General features: G+C 38.6%; 1 protein-coding gene across 4 annotated transcripts in view; it reads left to right on the top strand.

Annotated features, from left to right (window-relative positions):
- Positions 1 to 233: 233 nt before the first annotated feature.
- Positions 234 to 22,461, top strand: part of CLTC (clathrin heavy chain) — a 66,131-nt gene continuing 43,903 nt past the window's right edge. Inside the window, exons 1-2 of one of the 4 annotated variants that reach the window (XM_045889275.3) lie at positions 234 to 692; positions 21,530 to 21,737. In XM_045889275.3, the coding sequence (XP_045745231.1) occupies positions 651 to 692; positions 21,530 to 21,737 (250 nt within the window). In that variant the 5' untranslated portion in view covers positions 234 to 650. The remainder of the gene's footprint in view (positions 693 to 21,529; positions 21,738 to 22,461) is intronic. The other 3 variants (XM_054510911.2, XM_045889272.3, XM_045889273.3) reach the window with 3 other exon arrangements.

Genomic DNA, 22,461 nt, shown 5'->3' with positions numbered 1-22,461 from the left:
GCCACCCCATTCCCAGGAGACTCTGCATTTCCCTAGAACTCGCTCTGCATTCTGCCAGCAAGAGCCGACCCTCCCCGACCAGCATCACGTGCACCCGGAAGTACGTGGGTGGGACCTAAGCGCCCACGGAAATGACGTAGTCACTGCTAGTCGCATGATGTGGCAAAATGCAAAAAAAAGGAGTGGGGGGAGGAAAAGCAGGAGGCTGGGGAAAGTGATGAGTCCAAAAAAGTAGTCCCTTCGAGTCCTCTAATTTACCCTCGTGGCGCAGCAGCAAGCGAGGCCCTCGGCGCACTGCGCCCCGAATTCCTGCGCCCCACTGCACCGCGGCGCTCCGTGGAGGGGTACATAAGGCGGAGGGAGTGAGGAGACTTGGGCGGAGTTCTGTCGGCGGGATCCCTCCGCAGGGCTCAGCCGTTTCCGGAGTCTGCGCTGCGCCCGGTTCCGCCATTGCGGCTCTCCCGGACCCTGGAGCCTCCGCCCCCGACCCGAGCTCTTTCGTCTGCCTGCCAGTTTCCTGCGTCCCCGGAGAGTATCTTGCTGAGCCCAACCTCCCCCCTCCCCCTTCTCCTCCTCTCCCTTGGAGAGCCCGGGCAGCCACTGCCCCGCAGCCCCAGTGACAGGAGGAGACCATACACCCCGACAGCGCCATGGCCCAGATTCTGCCAATTCGTTTTCAGGAGCATCTCCAGGTGCGGCCGGGCCCGGGCCGGTGAGGGCTGTGGAGAGGGTGGTAGGAAAGGAGAAGCTGGAGTCTGGGCCCAAGTAGAAAAAGCAGGATCGGAGGGGGGTGGGTATTGGTGTTTGGGGTAGGTGGAGGAGGGGGGCTCTATCTTGGAAAGCTTAAGAGTTAATGATGTGGGGCTTGGATAGAAAGGACGAGAGTCGGGGTGCAAAGGGCAGCGAAGCCAGGCCTGGGTTCGAGGGCCTCTATTTTCACTTCCTGGGTGGTAAGAACTGCGCATTCTAACTCCCTCCCCTTTCGCCGTTTTATTCAGTTCATTCATTTGGGTGCATTGGGCGGGGAGGGGGGGCGATTCTCCCGCGTTTCTTCCAGACCAAGGATTTTCATCCCCTAGGCCAGTGCAGAGCTGTCACCTCCCATTGCTCTTCTCTTCCCTTTCCCCCATCGTGTCTGCACCCAGCAGTTGTGGGGCGGGTGGGCTGGGGAGGAGCAACCTTTTTTCTTCCTCCCTCTGCGGCTCTCAACTGGGAAAGGCACCTTCCCCTGGGGGTGGGGGGGAACGCCGGCGACTCGCCTCTTGCCTTCCCCGAGGCAGTTGGAACAGAAGGTCACTGAAGGAACAGAAGGAGAATAGAATGGGGGAACATATTTCTCAGGGCGGTGTCAGTCTCAGAGTGCGTGGGGTCAAGGTCCCTAGGGGTACTCGTCTTTTTTTCCTTTCCTTACTTCTCTGAGGATGGTGCGGCTTTTATCCCCTCTTTCGTTTTAGGAGGTAGGGAAGAGTTATTCAGAGGTTATCTTGGGGTCTGCTGGAGTGTAGCAGGTAGTCGTGGGCTTGGTGTAAGTACCTCCCTCAGGATTGCTTGGAATTGAACCTAGCCCTGGAGATAGAGCACACCTGCTCTGAGATATGCAAAGTTACTTGGTCTGTAATTGGCTTCCTTTTAGTAGGTTCTAGAGTTCTTTCCCATGGTGCATTTTCCTGTAGGCATCATACTGTCTTATCTGGCAGTGTGCCCGTGGCGGACCAAGGCAGATGATCTTTGGAGGGCTTGACTGAATTAAGCCTCTTCTGAGCTTCTGATTTTCATAGTTCACCAAGCTGGTTTTACTTTGGTTGCAGTAATTTATTCATCTTAATTTGCTTTCTTCCCAAATACTCCCTTAAAAAGCCCTGCCTCATCTGAATCTTCTGAAGGCCTAAATTCATAATGGTAAAAGATGCTGCGGCTTGACATGACATTGTTAGTGACCTGCTGGACGCCATTGAAGGCTATTTTATTGACTTTCGCCAGTTGATAAACATAAAAGATTCTTGTTAATAAAAAGGTTGAATATGAATATTTAGGCTATCAGTAACATAACCTCATGTTTCTTTACAGGTATCTTTGCACGAGCAAGAAATTTTTTCCCTTTATGTCTTGAAATGTATTGAATAATAAATCTAAAAAATAAGTAAAACACTTTCTTTGGTCATCTGTGGTTTTCAGATAATTCACCTGAAGTAATGGAACACTTAAAAAAGGTTAAAAAAATCTTAAGTGACAGAGTGGACACAGAAGTTACTGTTTTTGCTCAATTCAAGTTTTAATTGCTGTGGTTATTTCTGCTAGAGGTGTAAATGAATGTAGAGGTTTAGGAAAATAATGTTTTTGAGTGTGAGGGGAAAACATAGGCTCCTCAGAGTGTTTCTGAAATATAATCTTTCTGCAGACAAATGTTTGTAGATTATAAACAGAAGCAAGTACAGTTGCTAGTTACAAGGCAGAGGTATCTCCCATTAGTAAACCTTTCTTGACTAGTGGTGGTTTGGGCAGTAACTTTTCATTTCTATTAAAGAGGAGACAAGAATTGTTAAATATTCCCAAAGATTGGAATCCAGCCTTGTCACTAATTGAAGACAGATTTAATACGGGTCTGATTTCTGAGTTTCTGCAAATACTCAAGTGTGAAACCATTTCCTTCTGAAATAATTTGAAGATTTGAGTATAAAGCAGCTTTGCAAATGTATTTGAAGAATTTAGTCATTTTTTTGGTAGTAATATGCCACACCTAAAGTTAAGCTTGCTAGTGTGACTGTATACTCCAGCTGATAATGATTAATTGTGCAAAGAGCCCTAATCACTAACCTCTTCCAGAGTATTCCCTAACTTCTCATTTTTATCCCTTTTTTAAAAGTTAATAAGGATTATTTTTAATTGGTATCTCACGTCTTTATCTGAGTCCTGCCAGTTTGCTAAGTAACAGAAAACTTTCTGAAACACTTAGGATAAAAATTGGGAACAAGAATTGAGGAACTTGAGTGTAGAGTTAGCTTCTGTGAAAGTTTTCTAAAGGTGAACTGTAAATTTGTTTTTAACTATTATGGCCAACTGAAGTACCTGTCATCAAGGGTTGGAACTACATCAAATGAATGTTAATATTTTAAGTTACGAAGTTTTTTGCTTTTTTTTTTTTTTTTTAGGATGTTTAGGCTGATAGTCAACAGATGAGTGCCTATTTGAGCAAGAGATTACTAGAGTTGCAGATTCTAAAAAAATTCCTAGACTACACATAAAATGTTGCAGTTCTCAATTCTTGGCACATTAAGTTTCTTTATGCTGATTGGCACATTCTGCTGTATTCCCAGGTTCTTGGGTTCTCCCCACCCTTTTCTTTTCCCTTTGATCCATAAATGCAGGCATGGAATATGTTGTGAATTGAATGGTAGGGGTTCTTGCTATGGCTGTTTTGATTTGCAAAGAGGAAGCAGTGCTCAGTATTACTGTGATATGCTATATGTGTAACTGTACTGCCTGGAGAGGCATACTGCCTGGAATTCTGCTACAGTCTAACCTGGGAATGGCTTCCAAGCTTAAGATGTATCATGTTTTTCAGAATTTTCCTAATCGTCAGTTTACTCAGCTTAAAGGGGTATGGCTAATTCTAGTGAATATGCTTTCACTCTGTTTAGGAAATAATTTAAAACCCGGATGTGTGTGTGTGTGTGTGTGTGTGTGTGTGTGTGGAACCACCGTCATTTCATTTTAGTATGTAGTGCAGTACATGATTTTAGAAACCATACCCTATGATATTCAAATATCATAAACATATCAATAATATGTTTTTCCTGTCACTGTTACTCATGTGTTTTTTCATTTTGAGAGTTAATGTCTAATAGAACTTTCTTCTGGGGCGCCTGAGTGGCTTAGTCGGTGAAGCGTCCGACTCTTGATTTTGGCTCAGGTCATGATCTCAGGGTTGTGAGATGGAGCTCCACTTTGTGCTTCACACGTGGCATGGAGCCTACTTAAGATTCTTCCCTTAAAAAAACAAAAAACAAGAAAACAAAACTTTCTTCCATGATGAATATTTATACTAGCTACTTAGGGATATTGAAATGTGGCTTGTGTGACTGAGGAACTTTTAAAATTAATTTAAATGTAAATGGCCACATGAGGCTATTGTCTATAACATTGGACTGCACGATTACAGGCCATACTGATGGACTTTGTAAGAGTGAAGATTTTATCTGACCATCCATATTTACATTTTATTAACTAAAATTAAAACATTATTTGAAAGTGTTAGTTGAAAAAAAGTGTTAGTTGAATCCTGCTGTCTCTTTTGGAACATGGTGGTGATGAACAATGACTAGTGAATGAAGGGAACAGCAGACTTCTAGTGAGAGCCTGTTTTTCCCTATGACTGTGGCTTCATGTTTTCAGGTCTTCACTTAATCCCCCCAGACATCCCTTATTAAATTAGTTAAAGTGAGACTCCACCTAAGGGAACACTGTCAGAATAGGATTTGATCATGGGTCTTCAGACACAGAATATTTCAAGGAAATAGAATGGCCTTAAGAGGAGAAGTTATACAGTATCCTACTGTGCTGTTTTCTGTTGGACTTCGCTCCGAGAATGTTATAATTTGACCCAGAATGTTAAAATTTCAATATGTAAGGAGTATAAAATTTTCAAATGAGATATTTTACATTCCTTTTTTGGGGTACTGATTTTTCAAAATCTGATGTGTATTTTACACTTACAGCACATCTCAGTTCAGACCCTATTTTCATTGGAAATATTTGATGTGTTTAACTTTTATAATATTTACAGTTGAAAAAGCAGATTTGCGTATCTAGGTTATTCCAAACATACTTAAGTTTTCCATAATTGAATCAATTATCAGTTACTATTTAGTTTTAATTATTTTAAATTTTAAAATCAGTCCCAGTAACCGTATTTCAAGTGCTCAGTATCACATGTGGTTTGTGAAATGTGGCTCCAGTATTGAAGAACACAAGGTTAAGACTCTTTTTCTCAGTAAAATAGGCTTACCGCCTCACAAAGTTACTGTAAAGGTCTGAGACCATGTATTCTGAAGTACTTGGTGTAGCACTTTAGGAACATTAATTGTTTAGCTATATAATTTTTGTCTAGTATATTTTATTCATGTATCTCACAACCAGTGACACAGTATTTTATTTGTAGACCTAGATTTTTATGGTTTAAAATATTTGATACCTAAGATTTGAGTACTTACCAGCAACTGTGTTAGACTAGGGACAAAGTGGTGAACAATACGGACTATAGCTTGCATTGATTAGTTGGCAAAGGCTGTCCACACATAATTGCAACCATGGACATTATTCAGTTTTTGATGCTGTGCAGGACAATACAAATATTCATATGATACAGAACTGATCCCACTCTGGAACTGTGCCCAAAAGAAAGGAATTTTTTTTTTAAAGATTTTATTTATTTATTAGAGCACAAGCAGGGGGAGCAGCAGAGGGAGAGGGAAAAGCAGGTTCCCTGCTGAGCAAGGAGCCTGATGTGGGGCTCGATCCCAGGACCCCGGGATCATGATCCGAGTTGAAGGCAGACGCTTAACTGACTGAGCCACCCAGGCGCCCCAAGAGAGAAATCTTTAAATTACTTTTTTATTATATCCTGATAAAATAACCACCTGGAATGCTAGTCAGACCTTTGCTAGTGTTATATATGTTCTCCTGTAAGATGCTAGTGTTAAAGTGAATGTTCTCACCTAGATGGGAAATGAGTTCATAACTAATATTTCCATCCTTTATATTAGAATGAGGTTATTTCTCTAAATTTATTTACATATAAACCATGCTAAAGCTACTTCATAAATCAGCTTGTAAACCATAGCAAAGTTTATAGGTCTAAATGTTTTTTCCCCCTTGGCCAAGTGCCTGTGGCTAATGCTCTTAACCTGAAGGGATGGCAGGAGGGTTGGATCTGAATGCATTATACAAAACCCATCTGTCAGACTTGGATTTTGTGTCTCCTTTTTGTGTGTGTATTATGAGAGACATAATTTATTTTGTTCTTAAAGGGAATAACTATTCATCAAATCTTAATTGTCCTGACTCCATAATATCAAAATTAATTGACCATTATAGCTTTTTGAGTACCTACTGTTATGTCAAGGATACTGCTAAATATTCTATGTTCATGATCTCCTATAATTAGCAAGAAAATCCTGTGAGGTAGGTAGGGTTAGCCTTATTTTGCACATGAGGAAACTGAAGTTAACTTTTAGAGTCACATAGCTAGTGAGTGGGTGGTCAGACTTTAATGCTTGGTCTTTTTGCATTGTGGCACATTGCCTCATTTGGTGAATGATCTGTATAATTTGAACTGCAAAATATAGCACTTTGCATCTGTGTTGTGGTGTTCTTTGTACACATTCTACCAGTGGTTTGTTTTTAGGTCAATAGTTTTTTGTTTTTTTAAAGATTTTATTTATTTATTAGAGAGAGATAGAATGGGGGTGGGGAGTGGCAGACAGGAGCCAGACACAGGGCTTGATCCCAGGACCCTGAGATCATGACCTGAGCCAAAGGCAGGTGCTTAACCGACTAAGCCACCCAGGCACTCCTCAATAGTTTTTATATTAGGGGAAAAGTAGGAGCCAGTGAACCAACCTTTGATTTTCTATGCTTTAAATGGTTGGATGATGTTTTTAAAGGGCTTTATTCAAGTTCCCACTAGAAAATTGTGCAGAATGATTGGGATCAGGTTAACTTGTAATGAGTATTATCTTTATCCCTCTCATAAAGCTGAACTTCTCAAACATGTCTGGAGTTTTTCTTAATGACAAGAGAGTGAATGTATTCCAGTCTGAAGCCACTTACGAAAGCAGGAAACTTCTTTCTATTTTACTGTATTATTCATGTTTTTGTGTTTATAGTAATATAAAACTTGAATAGAACTCTAGGTAAACAATGGTGCTTGAGGTGGGGGAGAAGGAAAGTAGGAGTTGAACATGTTTGCTCAGTGTGAATAACATAACCATAGAGGGGAAAAATGGTTACAGACTTGTAGGGTTGTGCTTCCTGTTCTGAATCATTGGGTAAATAGGGACTTTAAGTTCTGAAGTAAAGACGATTTTAAACCTTATTTCTGAAAGAGTAGGGATTGAGTGCATTGAAACCATTTTGCCACATTAAAAAATTTAAATTCTGTGTGTGATTGTAGAAAATGTCTCAGATGTTTAATCTGAACTCTTATCTTTTTATCTTTCTTCAACTTCCTCATTTGTGAAGTTAAAATAATTTTTGGTAATTGTGAAGTTAGACTGTGGTACGTGTTCGTGTTTATATTGTAAGACTTAGCTTATAGAGACACTCAAATGTTAGTTCTTAGCCCTATGCTAGAGGGGAGTCTCCCTTTATCCAGTAGAGTAGAACATACATGCCAAGCTAAAGGAGAAAACCACCATCTATCCAGTTATTGAAGCCAAGATCTTGGAGTTACACCAGATTCTTTCCTTTTATTGTCTACATCCAGTCCATTTCTGGAGTAGGAAAAGAACTCTAATAGTGATGCACACTGGGGTCGTAGGGATTGCAGTTTCTGATGACCTTGATCTGTATCTATATCTATATAGGTAATTTTGTTTGTTTTAAACAACACAAATTTATTATCTTAAAGTTTTGGAGGACAGAGGCTGAAATGAATCCCATAGAAAACAGGGTTTTGGGAAGGTTATTTTCTTCCTGGAGGCTCTAGAGCAGAACCCATTTGATGACTCCCATCTACTAGACTGTGAGAATCAGAGTAGATCAAAATGGAAATTGGGTTGAGAGTTGCCTTCATCTGTTTCTGAATAGCTGAGAAAGAGGACTTAAAAACCACCATTGTGGGGGCGCCTGGGTGGCTCAGTCGTTAGGCGTCTGCCTTCGGCTCAGGTCATGATCTCGGGGTCCTGGGATCGAGCCCCGCATCGGGCTCCTCGCTCCGCGGGAAGTCTGCTTCTCCCTCTCCCACTCCCCCTGCTTGTGTTCCTGCTCTCACTGTTTCTCTCTCTGCCAAATAAATAAATAAAATCTTAAAAAAAAAAAACCACCATTGTGGACACAGGCCAGAAGTATCCATGTATGCTCAGTTTAGCAAACAGCTGACTTTAGATCACTCCTTATTTGAGGATGAATAATTAGGGGGAAAAAAACCCATAGGGAGAACATGGTTTACAAATTTCATGTCTGTTCCCACTCTGCAGTACTGTATATTCCTCCCTTTGAACCTTACAAATCCAAGGTAATTTGCTTTTTTACCATAAAATATTCAAGAAAGTTTCCTTTTTATATATATTCTTTTAAATGGGTTTCTTTTTTTTTTTTTTTTTTAAAGATTTTATTTATTTATTAGAGAACGAGCAGGGAGGGGCAGAGGGAGAGGGACAAGCAGATTCCCTGCTGAGTGGGAAGCTCAACTCGGAACTCAATCCCAGGACCCTGAGATCATGACCTGAGCCGAAGGCAGGCACCCCAAGAGTTTCCTTATGTTAAAAGCCTTATCAAGTCTCCACATTTATTGAGCTCTCTCACAATTGTTTTGAATACTACAACACTGTTCATTGAAGGCTTTCATAGGCTTGAAATCTGGATTGAGAAGAGGTAAATGTAGCATATCCAATAATTATTGTTCTCTGGCCTCACAATTATAACTGTTGGATGTGGTAAGGAAACATTTTAAACATCCCTCAAAAACCCAGTCTGTTGTTAGGGGTATATTTCTGGAGATCATAATCCAAAAACAAGTGAAAAAAATAGCTCTTCTAATATGCAAATGGAAATTTTAGGCAGGTTATAAAATTTCCATGATTGTTCCATAATGGATTTTTTTAAAAAAAAAAAGCACTTCAATGGAATGGAGATGACTCTCCAGTGCTAATGAAAACACTGATGTAAAAAAAGTGCATTTGAAGAGTTAAGATGGTTTCTGAAATGTGAAGAGTAGAAAAACATTTTCAGGTAAATTACTTTATAATTTTATTTATTTTTATAAGTAGGCTCCATGCCCAATGTGGGGATTGAACTGATGACCCTAAGATCAAGAGTCATCTGCTCTACTGAGCCTGCCAAGTGCCCCTGTAAATTACTTTATAATTTTAGATATTTTTTTTTTTTTTTAAGATTTTATTTATTTGACAGAGAGACACAGTGAGAGAGGGAACACAAGCAAGGGGAGTGGGAGAGGGAGAAGCAGGCTTCCCACAGAGCAGGGAGCCCAATGCGGGGCTCGATCCCAGGACCCTGGGATCATGACCTGAGCCAAAGGCAGACACTTAACGACTGAGCCACCCAGGCGCCCCTAAATGTCTTTATAAACTAAGTCAAATGACTACTTGAACTATGTATTAAGCATATCTAATCTCTAAGAATTTATATTAACAGGGCCAAAGTTACTTTAAAATTGAGATAAAGTTCATATAACTTAAAATTAACCATTTTAATTTTTTAAAAGAATTTTTTTTTTTTTAAGATTTATTTATTTGACAGAGAGACAGCGAGAGAGGGAACACAAGCAGGGGGAGTGGGAGAGAGAGAAGCAGGCTTCCCGCAGATCGAGGAGCCCAATGCGGGGCTTGATCCCAGGATCCTGGGACCATGACCTGAGCCGAAGGCAGACACTTAACAACTAAGCCACCCAGGTGCCCCAAAATTAACCATTTTATTTTTTATTTATTTATTTATTTTAACGATTTTATTTATTTATTTGAGACAGAGAGAATGAGAGAGAGCACATGAGAGGGGGGAGGGTCAGAGGGAGAAGCAGACTCCCTGCCGAGCAGGGAGCCCGATGCGGGACTCGATCCCGGGACTCCAGGATCATGACCTGAGCCGAAGGCAGTCGCCTAACCAACTGAGCCACCCAGGCGCCCAAAATTAACCATTTTAAAGGGGACAGTTTAATGGTATTTAATACATTCACAATGTTGTGCAACCATCACCTGTATCTAGCTCCAAAACATTTTCATTGCCCCAAAAGGAAACCCCAAATTCCTTAAGCAGAATCTCATTTCCACTCCCCTCCTATCCCCTGCAACCTCTCACAGGCTCTCTCTCTCTGGATTTACTGATCAGTGGAATCATAATAAGTGACCTTTTTTGTCTTTTACTAAGCGTAATGTTTGAAGTTCGTCCATGTTGCAGTATGTCTGCATACTCCATTCCTTAATGGCTGAATAGATATACTACATTTTATTTGTCCTTTCATTAGTTGATGGACATTTGGGTTCTTTCCACCCATTGGCTATTATAAATGAATGGTGCTGCTATGAACATTAAAGTTTTTTTTTGAATACTTGTTTTCAGTTCTTTTGGATATATATGTAGGAGTGGAATTGCCGGGTCCTATGGTTTAGAACTGTTCTAATTATTTGAGGGATTGCCCAACTGTTTTTCATAGCAGCTGCACCATTTTATATCCCCACCAGCAATGTATGAGAGTTCCAATTTTTCCATATTCTAGTACTAGTCAAAAGCTTTTTTTTTTTTTTTTTTAAAGATTTTATTTATTTATTTGAGAGACAGAGAGCATGAGAGGGAGGAGGATCAGAGGGAGAAGCAGACTCCCTGCCGAGCAGGGAGCCCCACGCGGGACTCGATCCCGGGACTCCAGGATCGTGACCTGAGCCAAAGGCAGTCACTTAACCAACTGAGCCACCCAGGCGCCCTAGTCAAAAGCTTTTTTGAGTGTCCAGGGAATAGTCTACTGCTAAAATGAATACCCTGGGCGCCTGGGTGGCTCAGTTGGTTAAGCGACTGCCTTCGGCTCAGGTCATGATCCTGGAGTCCCGGGATCGAGTCCCGCATCGGACTCCCTGCTCGGCGGGGAGCCTGCTTCTCCCTCTGACCCTCCCCCCTCTCATGTGCTTTCTGTCTCTCTCATTCTCTCTGTCTCAAATAAATAAAATCTTTAAAAAAATAAAATAAAATAAAATGAATACCCTATTTGGGCACATAGGGTATTTTTAATTCTGTTCTCTCCCGTTTGTAGCTCTGTCCTCCCTTAAATTGTGTGTCCTGCTTCAGATTGTATTTCCATTTCTTCTGAGACATTGTGTATACTCCCACATATATTTGGGCTAAGCATGCATCCTTGTAACTCAAGGCACCCTTGTAATTGCTATGTGCTTGTTACATGCTGAATAGAGGAGGCCATAGCATATTTACTGTAAAATTCTCTGTATTAGTGTAGTGTCGGGCATACAGTAGCTGCTCATTAATTGTTTAAATGTGTGATTATTGGAAAAAAATACCATAGAACTAGGAAGAGATCTGAGGAAATAAAAATTTTTTTTCTACTGGAACTGGAAGAAAACTTCAGAAAACTGTTGGCATCATCTATGGCATATAAAAAAAACTTGATCTAATATGAATAGAAAGACCCATCGAGATAAAAGCCTGCAGTAATAGAATATATACAGAAACAGTTGATCCCAGACACAGCAGAATTGCCCCTGTGGAAATCAGCAATGTGGAAGATTAACTTGAATTTTTTGCAGATTTTTAATTTAGAAAGAAATCACAGAATTAAAACGAGGTGTGACAGAATAGGTTACAAATCTAAGAACTATAGAAACAAAAATATTTGGAATGGAAGCTTTTCAGACAATGGAAGAAAATGTAACTGATAACGAAGGAAGAAGCAAGATTTAAAATATTCAGTGTTTGAGACGGGCCTGGGGAAGTTTTAGTACCATGAATTTAAAAACAAAAAATCTACAAGCATCCAGAGCATACCCTCTCCCTGACCAAAAATCAAGGTGGTCTTATGTTTTTAACCCTGGATGTCAGACAGTGAAGCAGTATCTATAGAGTTTGGAGAGGGTAAGTTTTTTCCACTTTTTAGGAGACATGAGGTACAGGGGGCGCCTGGGTGGCTCAGTCGTTAAGTGTCTGCCTTCAGTTCAGGTCATGATCCCAGGGTCCTGGGATCGAGCCCCGCATCGGGCTCCCTGCTCTGCAGGAAGGCTGCTTCTCTCTCTCCCACTCCCCCTGCTTGTGTTCCCTCTCTTGCTATGTCTCTCTCTGTCAAATAAATAAAATCTTTAAAAAAACCCAAAAGACATGAGGTACAAATTGTACACTCAGAACCCTCTGAGTCTAAAACCTGTTATTTTCCCTATAGGTTGTTACCTTAGTAGTAATGACAGATTTGTAGCTTAACACGAAGTAAAGAAAGGCAATTTCACCCAAAACTTATACTTAAATAGTAGGTTATAAAATATTGAATTGATGTTAAGTTGCCAAATAATAGATCCTCAATAGATATTAGAAAATAAATCCTGGTCATTTAGTCATTTTAACGTTTCAGACTCCCTGAATTTGTTGATATTAAATGATTTTCAGAAAGCTTGTAACTCTTCTTGCTGAGTGTTAATTCATTCACTCTGTTGAACTTGGAATTTTTGGCATTTAGGTTCACAAGGAAATATTTCAGTGACTCAAATGTAAAAAAAGTGGTACTGGTCTTGTAACTTGTAGCACCTACATGCTGATCATGCTTTAAGTGATTGCTCCAACTAGAAAAATGAGCAATAACCGCAGAATGTCTAATTTCCTAGCAGGTCTGTCAGTATAGGGTAGAAAAAGACATGAATATGTGCAACAGTAGCAGTAGTAATGGGATTGAGCCGAATCACTGGGCTCCCACTTAAAAATACATTTTGGGAAGTTTTGTCATAGAATGAAGTTTCTTTGTAACCTTTACAGTTTTAATAGTAAGGAAACTGACCAGATGTTGTAGTTACTTATACCAGGAAACCAAGCCTTTGGTGTCTGCCTAGGGACATTCAGATCATCCTTTGAAGTTTTTTATGTTAAGTCAGCACTAAGTATTTATTATAATCTTGAACCCTCAAAGTAAGACTCATTTCTAGTTCTTTGAAAAGAATGTTTGGACATTCCAAACTATGACCCTTCGCCCGCACCCCTACCCGTAACACACATATGTACACACCTGTAATCAGTCATGACTTTGGTAGCGTTCACTTATTTTGTGCCAGCTGAATGGCATTTATGCAGAAAAGGCCATAACTTTGGAGAGTTTGCAAGATTTGGGGCATAAAAATTTCCTTATATTCTCCTGCAGCCTGAACAAAATCAGTGTGTGACATTTCATCTAATCATTGGAATATTTACGAATGAGTCAAATTTATAGTTTTTTAATCTTCCAGTCAGTAGTTGACTATAAGGAGAAAAAATGCTCTTTGAGTTTCCTGGTAATTTGCCAAAGCTAATAGTCTTACAGTCCAACTGTGGTTCCTTCTTGAATGTAGTACTTAATTTTGGAGTGAGTGACCAGAGTCTAATTCTCCTTAGAGACAGTGATTACCTCAAAAGCTAACGTGCTGTAGAAGCAAAGGGTCAGCAAGAGTTAAAGGCATTTTTACTTGCTTGAAATGTGTGGAGCACACAAAACGATGGCCAGTATCCTGTTGATGGAAGAACTAAAGGAATCCTGCATTCTCAGCATTTTTCTTCATTTCCTGTAGAAGACAGCAACTGCAGCTTTTATTTGACATTCTGCTGGTTTCATAGCTAGTTTCAAGGGCTTGATGAAGTGACTGCTGTCAGCATTTTTTGTCACTGTGATTGATACTAGTGAAGGTAGAGGATGTTTAGGGACTTTTAAAGGAAATTATGCTGAGTGAAATACTTGGGATAGGAAGTTAACCAAATCTTTAGGCACTTAACTTCAAAATAACTGCATTGAGTAATATCCAAGTATCAGCAGGTCTCTCTCAAATTGTTGACTTCTTAACTCTGTAGTGGTAACACCTATTAAGTCTTTATCAAGATACAAGATTCATTTACAGAAAAGATAACTGAAATACGACTATATACATAGACCACTTACACAATAGCCTCATCTGAAATGTAGTAGCTCGTACATACTTCCTTTCTATTCTAACTCTTCAGATGAAACAAGGAGGAAGGATCTGGAAAGTGTAAAGCCAAGCACTAATTGTGAAACATAAGTTCTTAGTAATGCTGTCATAAACACAAGTTTTAAGGTATTTTGATTTTCACCTGATACAGCTGGTAAATGAGTTCTGTTCATTCAATAGGAAGCAATCTCCCTGAGTATGCTTGTAAAGAAGGCTGTTTGCAGTGAATGTTCCTGTTTGATCAAATGTGACAATTGCTGGCTTAAAGCAAGACTAATATTCCTTTAATTATAAGATGTTTGTAGGCACAAACAATTGTGATTGATTGCGGAGACAGAGACTGAGCTAACAGAGTCTCCTCTTTAGTCTAAGAATTGGGCATTGAAAAATAGCATAGTTTTACTTGGTTGTATTGCTTTCTACCATTTTCTTCCTTTTTAAATAAATGTATACTCTTGGGTTACATATATCCATAGTCCATTTGGTCCCTTTAACAATATTTTCATAGGTTGATCACTAATGTATTCTAATAAGGTGCTGACTCACCATTACTGGGTTCCTGATTCCTTGTTAATATGGAGGTATTCCTAAGCTGTCGTTAGTAACATGTGTTTTGTTTTAAAGATTTTATTTATTTATTTGACAGAGAGAGACACAGCGAGAGAGGGAACACAAGCAGGGGAGTGGGAGAGGGAGAAGCAGGCTTCCCGCGGAGCAGGGAGCCGGATGCGGGGCTCGATCCCAGGACCCTGAGATCATGACCTGAGCCACCCAGGCACCTGTAACGTGTTTTGAACAAAGCAAATTGGCCCACCCTAGGTTTAACTATGTAATGTTAGTAGCATGAAATCAGAGTCAATCTCTTTTGGAATAGTATATGTCATGATGTCATAGTCCCTGAGCTAGATAACTGTAAAATGATAGAAATCCAAAAAACAGAGAGTGCTTATGTGGCCCCACAGTGTTTTAAGTGCTTGATATGTGCTAACTCACTTTAATCTTTCATGTAGCACTTAGCCATGCTTTGCTCGCCCTCGAGCAAGGATGGACACTTCCTCTTTTCTGTTTGCCACACATACAATCAAATCAAGTATAGTTTTAAAACCAGGACAGGAAAAACAAAGCTTTTAAAACGTTAAAAACTTATGAATCTTTAACTTAGATTTCTGAATCTAATATTGCTGAAGGTAAAAAAATTTTTTTTTACCATATCTTTTTGATTTTAATACAATCACTTTCACACTTACAGTTTTTTAAATTAGGGATTCATCATACAGATGTGTACTCTTTCTCCAAAAGCTTCATGATATTGAGAAATTGAGGCAGTGGTAGTTTACCAAGCATAGAGACAGGCCTCTCTTTTTTCAAGTTCTTTGAAGAGATGGCATCTTACTACATCTGCACATTCTCAGTCTTTTATAACCCTGCGCTTTCCCTATTTGAAAGTCTAGTGATTTCTCGAGGGGAGAGAGGCACCCAGATTGAGGAGTTTTTCTTGGGTTCTCACTTCTGCTAGTATTGAACTTTGCAGATTTTTTTCCCCTCAAGCCTCCTGTAGCTATCTGGACTCTGAAACTTGAAAGTTCTACTTTTTCCTGCTTCTCCTTGTCTTGTTTGAAATTCTTGTGTAACTTCACCAACTGTCTTTCATATTTTGCTGGAGTTTAATGTTAAGGAAGTTTTCTTTTTCTCTTTGTTAGACTCCCAAGAAAACGTCTGAAAACAATGCTCTTCGTTAGACTGCAATGATGGAAATGTATATTTTGTGCTTTCCAATACAGTAGTCCGATGTGACTGTTGAGTACTTGACCTGTGACTAGTGTGACTGAGGAACTGAATATTAAATTTTATTTACTTGAATAGCTGCATGTGACCAGTGGCCACTATTTTGGATAGTATTAAGTGCAGCAAACCTCTTAGTTCTGATTGGGCAGACATCCAGTGTACAACTCCTTTACAGAGCATAACTCTTACACTTGAATTATATCACTCTTTGGTTTATCTTTACCTTTTGAAAGTTGTATCGTTCCTTCTTGCCCTACAGGTAAATTGCCTAATAAAAATCTATTCCTGACAATTTAATTTTCAGTTTCTCTAACCTTATTATGAGTAGAATTTAATCTTTTTTAAAAACTTAAAAAAAATAAATTTGCAAGCTTTCATATAAGACTGGGGAGAGCTATATCCCAGTCATTTAGATTTTCGGTATTTTGCAATATTTGCTTTTTTTGTTTTAAACATTTTAAAGAAATTCAAGCTACCATGTCATTTCACTTTTTTTTTTTTTTTTTAAGATTTTATTTGCCAGCACAAGCAGGGGGAAGCGGCAGAGGGAGAAGAAGAAACAGATTCCTTACTGGGCAGGGAGCCCAACATGGGGCTCAGACCCAGGGCCCTGAGATCATGACCAGAGCTGAAGTCAGGCTTTTAACTGACTGAGCCACCCAGGCACCCTTCTCTTCCCTTTTGTAATAAGTATCTTGGGAAATAGTGTGAGACTATGTAAATATCTGTCTTATATAACCATACTACAGTTACCAAAGGGAGGAAATTTCATCCATTAATTTTAGTATCCACTGATGATTCTTCCCTGAATTAATTACTGTAATCCTTGCAAAAAGAGTGACTTTAAAAATTCCATTGGTCTTTCACCATTTTTAAGTTTGCTTTCTTTAAGGAACAGCTTTTCATTTTTTGCTATTTATGTCTTTTATTTATATTAGTGTTGATTCCTGATTTCATAAACCTCTTTTAATATATAATTGTCCTGGGCGCCTGGGTGGCTCAGTTGGTTAAGTGACTGCCTTCGGCTCAGGTCATGATCCTGGAGTCCCGGGATCAAGTCCTGCATCGGGCTCCCTGCTCGGCAGGGAGTCTGCTTCTCCCTTTGACCCTCCTCCCTCTCATGCTCGCTCTCTCATTCTCTCTGTCTCAAATAAATAAATAAAATCTTAAAAAATATATATATATATAATTGTCCTAAAAAGTATAGCAAGAGAAATGTTGTCTTTCTGTGTAAGATGATTCTTGCCTCTGTAACATTAATTAGACATATTGAAGGGCAAAGATGGAATAGAGTTTCACTCTTTAAGAAAGTTCTTTTATTTGAAGAACTTAAAGTTTAGTTGAATAAATTGACCTGGAATTGTGTGGTATTGGCCGATTGGGAAACTCTAATTTTGGAAAGGTATAGTATAGGTTTGTGTGTGTCTTTGAACCAGGTGCCTTAAGCTTTTCTGCACGTTGAGGAGAGAAATTCTGTGTTTGCTTTACATTTTATCTTCTGTTTCTTTAGTCTTGAGTTCTTTAGGGCAAAGAGAATTTTTGATGATACTGACCTTATGCCATCTGTTTGCATTAGCTTTCCCAGCTTGCTTCCTCAGCAAAGGTGTTAGAGGCATATTTGCCAAGTTTGTTAGAAAGCCTTAGCAATGTTCCATGGTGCACCTAAAAATAGGAATTAAAATAGGGTTACTTAGCATGAAAATGTTACGTGGTTTTGGAGATTCTGGTCTCTACCTAACTCCACTTAGTCAAATTAAAGAACAGAATTGAAAGTTTTTAAGTGTAATTTTCTATTTAAAAAAAAAAAAAAAAAGGCATTTCACAGTGTCTGAGTAAGTTAAGCACCCAGAGACCACTAATCTGTTATCAGTAGTGAAAAGATATTCACACCCAGGGTTTCAGGCAACCTGTAGGACAGCTGAATTAAGCAGATAGTAAAATGCAAATACAAAAAAAAGCTAAATTTGAGCTGGCCTAAGTACTGATGTGTGTTCTAATAGTATCTATTGAGTCTTTACTATGCGTCAGACATTGTTCTAAGTGCTCTACATTAAATCCTCATAATTCTGGGATCTCAGATGTTTCAGAAGAGGAAACAGATACACAGATAACTGATTTCCCCATGATCATTTATGCGGCAAAACTGGGATTAAACTCAGACATTTTGTTCTTACGAAGAATCCACAGAACCAACTGATTTTGGATGGTACTTGTGCTTTATAATCAAAGTTATATATTTTTATAGTAATTGTCTACTTGAATGAAGAATCTTCTGTGTTCTCTAGATAATGGGGAATCTGAAATACTATGTCTCACTACAAAAACTAAAAATGTAGGGTTTTTTTTCCCCCAGGCATGATAATCCAAATTGGGGTGAGAAGGGGAGGAGAAAGAAAAAGAAACATTTTTGTATTTTTTTTAAGATTTTATTTGTTTGAGAGAGAGAACACAAGTGGAGGGCAGAGGGAGAGGGAGAAGCAGACTCCCCACTGAGCAGGGAGCCTGATGCAGGGCTCAATCCCAAGACCCTGAGATCACGACCCAAGCCAAAGGCAGGCACTTAATCAACTGAGGCACCAAGGCGCCCCATTTTTGTGTCATTTCTAACATGCAGTTCCAGGACTTCCCACAGAGTTTTGGGTTGGCTGATTAATAGTAAATTTGTTTATTTAAACTTTTTGGAAACTAAACTAGGCTTAAGTGTCAAGTCCTACAGTAGGACTAGGGCCCAAAATGTAGTGTGGAAGTCAAATGAATTGCAACATTTGAGTTGGTTTTCTTTCAAAAGGGAGCAGTTGATAATTTGTATGGTTTTGTGCATGTGCTATTAGTGTGTTTTTTTTTTTTTTTAAAGGGAGGATGGAAATCTATACTTTCATATACATAGGCTGTCTCTAAGATGGAAAAGCATCTCTAATTGCTGGGGGGAGAGAGGTATTACTGGAAACATAGGTGGGTGACTTTTCATAGTATACCCTTTTGTACTGTTTGAATACTTTGCCATATGTATGTAATAACTATTCAAAAAAAAAATAACCCCTTTTCTTGGACCTAAGTTTATTGACTCCATATTCTTTTAATTTATAATCAAAAAGTAGAAACTTTTTGAAGTTAAAGAATTTTTTACTAGGAATTTCCAAGCATATAGCAAAACAATATCCCCAGCTTCAGTGGTAACAACATTTTGCCAATTGAGACTATAAAAAATGTAGCCAGAATTTGGATATTATTCTGTATTCTCTGAAAATAGCTGCAAGTTTGGAGACTCTTACATGTCCTCTGAGTTTATTAGTGGTTTGTTGCACAACTTCTGTGGTAGATAGTTCCTATACCATCAGACTTTTATAATTGACTAAGAATTTTTTCTGGTTAGTTTGTGCTGTTTTGAAAATAAAACCTTTTTAAAAACATTGTTGCATTTTAAAAGTCTTTATATGTGCAGATATTAGTAGACATAGTTATCTAGTATAACCCTTTCATATGATCTATTTTAAGGATGTACCTAAGCCAAAATTGCTTTTAATGATGGTGTCTTGTCCTATTACTGTGTGTTTTGGGATGTTTCCCTTTTGAATATGTTGTAGGAAAATATGGGAAGAATTGGTGAGTGTTCTGAGCACTTTCACTGAAAAGTATCACTAGTAAGGAAAAAATCTCACTGATGTTATTTGAAGAAGTGAAATCAAATACAATTTTCTGTTAACTGATAGGAATACGTCACTTGAAGTTCTGTCACTTATCCTAACAACTGGGAGAAGCTTTTTAGGAGGGAGCAATTTCCTGTGTAGTAGTGTAAATGGGCATTACTTAAGTATGTTTTTTAAAATGTTTAAACATGTGGAATTGGTGAGAGCTTGACACTTGCCTCTTGTTTGTTTTTTAAATACAGCATGTATGTCTATTTCACATGGAGTATTTTGAATAGCACTAGTACATTCTTGGTAGAGAAGATCAAAAATAAATATACATAGCTTTCTTGGTAGAATGTGTAAATGAAGAATGAGAAAAGAATGTAAGATTATGTAGATTGCAAGGAGTGCAAGAATACAACCCATTTGTAACCAAATCTGCTTTTTCTGCAAATAAAACTGCCCTGAGGCTGAAGGTCAGTGCTAACTGTTGACAGCATGCTTTTTTGACTGCATTTATTTGGAGACCTAGTCGGGAATAAGAAACAAAGGTTTCTTGATTTTCTTTTTTTTCCTTCCTCTGCTGTCTTTCCTAATAATTTTCTTTTCTTAGGGTTGTCTTGCACCTGCCTCTGAGGAATAATTTGGGATTCGATTAGTTACTATTTGACTAACACTATTAATTTTTACTCTTCTTAACATTGTAGGACTTAAGCTGTGACAGTTGAACCTCAAAATTTGTCTTATGTGAATGTTTGGTGTAGTGACTTAGAAACATAGAATTCTTATTTTACAGAATAGTTAAGAAGATAATGTGTTGCTTTTACACGTAGAGTTCTAGGTGATCTGGGAGCCTTTGGAATTTTTTCTCCAAACTATTAGAAAGGTAACTGGATTAAATTTACAAGAGTTTGAGAACCGTCCACTCAGAAAAATAGGTGTATATACCTCTGAAACTAGATGGACAACTTGGCCTCTGGAAGCCCACCCACAGTCCCCTTATAAGTGGTTGGAGACCTCGTCCTTCATTAGTTCTGGACCTAAAAGTTACTATAAAGTTAAAGTCAGGAAGAAATGAAAATTAATAATTTATAAAGTTTTATTGTAACCAAATTTGTTATAAATTACTTACCTCATAGCTTGTATACTTGCCTTGCTTTGCAGTGTGTACTTGAGTTTATAAAGCCAGTTAATCTTCTATTGTATTACCACGTTTGTAATGTACCATGTTTACTATAATAGTTAAACAATTGCTTGACTCCTTGCCCTGGTATTCAGTGTTACTGTAACTACACATTATAACTGGTTGTGCTTGCAGTCATTGAGGTATAAGAGGAAAGTGAAAGTTAAGTGCAGTCTCTTAATCTTATTTTTTTTAAAAGATTTTATTTATTTGACAGAGAGAGGGAGAGGGAACACAAGCAGGGGGAGTGGGGGAGGGAGAAGCAGGCTTCCCACTGAGCAGGGAGCCCGGTGCAGGGCTCAATCCCAGCACCCCAGGATCATGACCTGAGCCGAAGGCAGATGCTTAACGACTGAGCCACCCAGGTGCCCCCAGTCTCTTAATCTTATGTTGTATTTTATTCAGATCCTGTCCTGGTTATAATTAAGTCCTATTAGCAGAATTTGACAGAAGAATTTAGATAAAATACAAATAACTTGGCTCAGCCAGTCCATAAGAAAGTGGTGGTCTCTGAGGAGGAGGGAAATTGGTATCTGGGCAACTTGGGCAGAAGGAAGACTTGTGTGTTTTTGTTTTTTTTCCTCCCTGTGCTTTTTCATTTGTGTTTGTATTTTGTTCCATGTGAACTTACTATTCTTTGGAGGAAAAAAAAAGTCTGGCCAAGGTTAATAAAACCTGCTGGTAACTTTTTAGTGGGACTTAATCTGTAATACTACATTTAGTCACTCAATAACCCACTAGCTTTTAGGTGTAGCTCAGTCCTTTCCCCTTTTATGTACTTGTTCTGCCTCCTAGTTTTAACCCCAGAGTTACACATCTCTAGTTAAAACTACAGGGTTATAACAAAATAATTGAATGCCATATTTGTTGGAAGAACAGAAGGTCCATCATTTGGCTATCAATTGCCTCATTTGAATGAATGTGATGGAGTTGTCACTGTTGACCTTAAAGCATTAATGGTTAAATGAGGATTTGTAATGATAACAATACATGAATGTCAAGTCTTTCTGATTCACTTTGTAACGTGACTTACTATGTTTTTGTTTTTTTCCCCGCAGCTCCAGAACCTGGGTATAAACCCAGCAAACATTGGCTTCAGTACCCTAACTATGGAGTCAGACAAATTCATCTGCATTAGAGAGAAAGTAGGAGAGCAGGCCCAGGTGGTAATCATTGATATGAATGACCCAAGTAATCCAATTCGAAGACCAATTTCAGCAGACAGCGCCATCATGAATCCAGCTAGCAAAGTAATTGCATTGAAAGGTATAAAAGATTGTGGGGATTTCTTTCCTTTTTTCCCCCCATGTATAATTTATTCAAATATAGTAATTAGGATTTACCTTTTTTAGCATGTAGATTAAATTTGGTTAAATCTGCAAAGTTAAAGTTATTACTAAATTTGATTTTAACTGCTTTCACGACTTGGCATATATCTGTGAAATGTCTTCCTTTCTCCTCAGCATAGACTATTTAGAAAAATTTTAAGTTTTAGATTTAATTTAAATTTTATATCTGCTGTGTGACAAGACTGCTAAAAATATAACTCCATATACAGAAGACAAGAAATTAGTGATTCATATTCTGGAATAAAATATACTGTAATATTAGTACTTAAACATTGCAGAATTTTGTTCTGAAGATAAACTTACCATTTATGCTGTGCCTTTTTTATACTTCAGGTGTGTGTTTCATTTAGATTATCAAGTTCTAAAAATGTCTTGAATTGGGTGACTGGCTGGCTCAGTGGGTAGAACATACAACTCTTGATCTCAGGATTCATGAGTTCAAGCCCCACCACGTTGCATGTGGAGCCTACTTTAGAAAAAAAAAAGTCTTAAATTTACACTGATTGTTAGAAGTGTGTATATATGTAGGTGGATATTAAAGCTTTGGGATCAAGGGTGTTAGAGTTTATTCACACTAACTTTTTGGTTCTCACAGTAGGGAACCGTACAACCTATCAATCTAAGTTCAAAGAAACTCATAC

Source organism: Mirounga angustirostris, unplaced genomic scaffold (genome assembly GCF_029215605.1).
Source record: "Mirounga angustirostris isolate CCGP_5_RB_7025 unplaced genomic scaffold, mMirAng1.0.hap1 SCAF_17, whole genome shotgun sequence".
NCBI lineage: Eukaryota > Metazoa > Chordata > Mammalia > Carnivora > Phocidae > Mirounga > Mirounga angustirostris.
Note: the sequence above shows the minus strand (reverse complement) of the source record. Positions and strands in the feature narration are given on the sequence as shown.